The 4,857-nt window shown below is 38.5% G+C and overlaps 1 protein-coding gene across 1 annotated transcript in view; it reads left to right on the plus strand.

The window, feature by feature from the left end:
• Window positions 1–1,029: 1,029 nt before the first annotated feature.
• Window positions 1,030–4,857, plus strand: part of LOC107671119 (alpha-actinin-2-like) — a 26,370-nt gene continuing 22,542 nt past the window's right edge. The window contains exons 1-2 of the mRNA XM_016463966.1: window positions 1,030–1,391; window positions 4,487–4,601. Of these exons, the coding sequence (XP_016319452.1) occupies window positions 1,263–1,391; window positions 4,487–4,601 (244 nt within the window). The 5' untranslated portion in view covers window positions 1,030–1,262. The remainder of the gene's footprint in view (window positions 1,392–4,486; window positions 4,602–4,857) is intronic.

Here is a 4,857-nt window from a genome sequence, read left to right on the forward strand (position 1 = left end):
GTGCAAACAATATACTTGCTCTTGTGAATTTATTTGGATGTTAATTACATTGTGCCAGCTGTCTCTTTAATACCGCGTGGTTTACATACATGTTGCTGCTGATTGGGCTGACATTTTTGACACACCCACCAAACAAGAGAAAAGGCATCTCAAACCCCTTGCACACTGTTGCACACCGTTTCCAGGAAACATGTTGTTCAAACCGGAAACCGTAGCAAAACGGTGCACACCGGTTTGAGCTTGAACTTGCCCCAGGTTTATTACCAGTGCCTGCCCTATTATATAGCCTGCCTTATAAACACTATTTAAAGTGACTTTTATGAAGGTAGAATGACGTCAAAAGATTTGCATACGCAGGGTAATATTTGTGGAAGTGTACATAAGACTGTAAGCGTAAATTAAATTTGCATGCGCAAGAGAAGCTTTGTAAAGGTGTAAATCGCGTTTCAAGCGCAAGAAAAAAATATTTGCAGCATTTTACTGTTACTGGTAAGTGTAATTCATGTATTGTGAAACTGCAGCTTCATGCTAACGCAAAATAAATATGATCTGCATGCTTCTGACTTCCATTTTTCTGCGCTTACACTTTTGGCACGTTTTTTTTCGCCAAAAGTCGGTCAACAGCACTGCAAGACTGTGAACAGTGATTTGCAAGCGAAAACAACAGTTTAAAGAACTGCAAAACGGATTGACTGCATAGAAAAAGTTCCCGAAATAAACCGATATGTACAGCTCCATCTTTGAGACTTTGATCTCTGAAATGACAGCATAAATTATTTATACCTAAAATTAACTTTTTAACAGAACACAATAAAACAATCTAAGCAATTCTGGTAGAACCAGTGATGCAGCGAAGCTCGCTTTTTTTTTTACAGATTTATTTACTTTAATTTGAAAAGATTTATCTGTGTGAGTTATGTAATATTGTGAGTTTAGGCAGCTTTTAAGGTGTGACTGCATTTGTTAAATGTAATGGAGAAGTTTGCTTGTCTGTTACATTAACGTTAAAATAACGATTGTGAGTGTTGTGGGTCCCGCGGGTGGAAGGAGAAGAGGTCATGTGACCCATCAGTACTAATTGACAGCCGCTCCTCTCGTTGCTGTCACTGCTCGCGCACTGCGGCCGCGAGACTGGAAACCAACACGAACGAAAGAGACACCTGAGGCACCGAAGAGTCCACTTACACCAAAACTCAAGCTTAGAAGCCGCATATCACAATTTACCCATCAAATAGGAGAATATAACGCTTGAACGGTTGAAAATGATGAATCAGATCGAGCTTTCGGTTCCATATGATAATGGATATGAACCGGACGATTACATGATGCAGGATGAAGAATGGGACCGGGATTTACTGCTGGATCCAGCATGGGAAAAGCAGCAACGGAAGGTAAGAATTGTTTAATTTGCACTTAAATATTAAATTATATAATGATTTACAGATAATTAGTTAAATTAGAAATATCATTTAACTTTAAGTGTAAGTTTATGTAAATGTTCAAACTTTAATTTATTTTCATGTGTATTTTTTTATATTTTCGTAGATATATTTTCATATAATTATTTACTATATATAATTATTTAATAGTATTAATACTTAGTTTTTAATACGTACGTTTATTTATTTATCAATCTTAAGCTGTCATTTAGCTTAGATTCAGCAGTTGTTTGCGAAGGAATCCCGTCCCTTTATGGGCTCTGTGGTCTGTCAGTGTCACGGAGGGGTCTGGTTTGGCTCCGGCTGTCGGGAGCGCGTGCTGAGGATGGATGCAGCGGGTACCGAACTAACAATAGCGCAGCAGCGCGCGGCTCTGCGTGTCTGTTGCTGATACGATTGGAATGCGGACTGTCAACAGATGCTTCCAACACAGGATGACGTCCTTGGGATTAGAATGGATGCAGGGGCTAATTTTAGCTCCCCCACCAAAAGGCATTATAGTAGCTTAATCCGGTGTCCTTGGCAGGGAAATCGCCTTTATTTATTGTGTAGTAATCTATAATAGTGTTTTTAGATATATACTGAACTGCATTGGACAGGTGCTTTACTGACATGTAGCCTACTATAACTGATTTCATATCAAACTCTACATTTGGTGTATGATAGATTTTTGTTTGACGGAGTTTTAATGGTCAGAGTCATCACAAACTGGGATATCTAAACAATCCACAGCTTCAATCCTATTATAGACTAGAACCACATAAGTGAACTTTCTCCATCTTGCAGGCTCAACTTCACTTAAACTGATTCATTCCTTCTCCCTCACTCTGAGCTGTAAAACATGTACATTGATTGTCATGATTAAACACTTTCAGAACTAATTTAGTAAATTTATGAGTATTTGACCTGTAATATTTTTTGGCATGTTTGGTGATTACACTTGCATATCAGACCACATATATCTGAGACAATTTTACATGACCTTAGTGATCTTTTTTTCTATATTATTCACAAAATGCAGCCCCATTTAAGTAAAAAAAAAAAGTTTAGGAAGGAAGTTAGTCTCCACTTAATCTACAGGACCTGTGGTCTGCATATAGATCCTCTGTTAAATCTGGTTGGCTTAATAGAACATGATTGGTTGTTCAGGCCTAGTTGGGTGATAATAGAATTAATTTAGGCCTTAAACTGAACCTCACTTACTGTATTTATACTAAGCAGATCCTTTCTTACCGAAGCAACTCACTAGATATTTGTAAATAGCTATGGCTCAAATGTTAAACATAGACTTATATTGCTTGGCTTGTTGATCTGTAATGTTAGGGTCTAATCATTCTTTCTTATTCTTCTAGACCATTGCGCCACGCAGGCATGTTGTGCAGACACACCCTAAAGTTTTCCAGAATGAATGAAATTCTTTCCTGTCCGATTAGACAACACAGCATTGCAATACACACATTATATACATTGCATTCTCACTCGTATCTCTTTCCTCAGTGTGAGCCTACTTCATCAGGTCTCTCATCAGAAACAGACTCTGCGGAGAGAGCTAAATTTACACTCTTACCTCGCAGGAATGCACTCTGGAGTCCACAGTAAAGCTTTCATCTGCCCAGCAATGACTGAACCTGCTTTGAGGGATTAAAAAGACGCTCCATTGAGTCTAAAAAATGGCCAAAGGGTAGCGGTGGATTTGAGGGTACAACCTAATACAGATGTGGGCAGCAGTACAGCCACATTTTGTTCCAAGAAACGGTACCCGACATTACTGGATCATAACGTTTGTCATTTAGATTAGATTTGCCTGTTATTCTAATGCAGTGTGCAGAATCCAAAATGAACTTTTTGTTCATTTTAAATGAGAAAACTTGTGTATATATATCCTATATCCCTGTGACAGTGGGAATATATACAGTAGCAGCTAGCTACTAACATATTTGTGGCAAGCAACACAGGTCATTGTGTAACTCAAGATTAGCCAGTCTCCATCTCTTTATGAAACTGCACCTGTCACAAATATGTGAAGTCCCATTTTAGTATTATTCCTCTTATTTTGTTTTATTTAATTTTATTTGATTAATTTTAACTGCTTTTGGTGCCTGATGAATGTTAATTTTCGACCCTGGCAGCAAAGGGCCAGTATATGGAGTTATAATTTGCTTTAAATGTATAGTAAAGGGCCTGAAGCGGTTACTCTGAACCCTTTGTGCTCAATAGTAAATGACACTTACTAGTGTCTGTTGGTGGTCACATAATCTAATAGCATTAACCTGAGGGGACAAAATGTTATTCACTCTGGAATTTAGATAATGATGTGTGGGAAGATGTTCCTGAATTTAAGGTGCCAAATCCTTTAAAAGTGGTTTTGGAGAGCAATCATAGGATGGTGCAGAGGATGCTATACAGCAGCTGGCAGTTTCCAGCTTTGTAGTTTATTGTACATGTAGTTAAGTGCAGGTTATTTCTGGAGGATGAACTCAGTGTTCAACTCAAGTGTAGATGCTCATGTGTTCAGTGCAAGTGTGTGTGTTTTTTTTTTTTATAATGCCATTGCTATTCTATTGTCTTGTTGATTGATCTGATTAATTAGAATAATTAGAATGTCTTTCAAAGATCATTGAAGAAATAAAGTACAGGAGTTTGGACAAGAGCAAGAACTACCTACTACTTCCTCTCTTGGCGTAGCCACCAGATAAGATTCATTTTGTTGGCACGGTCCTCTGCAGTCACGCATGCCTTGAGGTTTTGACCTGAAAGTGGTGTCAAAGGCATTCATTGTATCACAACAAACCTGTTAGGAATTAACAGTTTTAAGATTAAATCTGGTCTACTGTCACACATTTGGTTTAGTAACTGAACACTGTGGTTTTGTGCAAGGATTCTGCATTTGATGAATATTCAGTGTAGGATACATATGCTATGTCAATGATTGTAGGACTTGTATACGAGGATTTGCATGTTAGTGTGCATGACAGGTAAGACATAAACTAAGTGTCCATGTGAGGTTGGAGAACTGTATGTTGACATATATTGTACTTGTTTCCCAGACGTTCACGGCCTGGTGCAACTCTCACCTGAGGAAAGCTGGGACACAGATTGAGAACATAGAGGAAGACTTCAGGAATGGCCTCAAACTAATGCTGTTGCTTGAAGTCATATCAGGTAAATTCATTTTAAAGGTGACATATCATGAAAATCTGACTTTTCCCGGTTTTAAGTGCTATAATCAGGTCCCCGGTGCATCTACCAACCAGGGGAACGTGAAAAAGATTAACCCAGTAACTTTGTTTTGGTTAGCCTTTTTCTGCAAGCGTCTGAAAAAACAAGCGTGTCTGATTTCGCTCCCTTGGTGACGTGGCAAAGGGATCTCATTATAATATTACCGCCCCTTAATCTGTAAGTTTCCACCCACGGCGCC

The sequence above is a fragment of the Sinocyclocheilus anshuiensis genome, unplaced genomic scaffold (genome assembly GCF_001515605.1).
Source record: "Sinocyclocheilus anshuiensis isolate Anshui unplaced genomic scaffold, SAMN03320099.WGS_v1.1 scaffold861, whole genome shotgun sequence".
Classification (NCBI taxonomy): Eukaryota; Metazoa; Chordata; class Actinopteri; order Cypriniformes; family Cyprinidae; genus Sinocyclocheilus; species Sinocyclocheilus anshuiensis.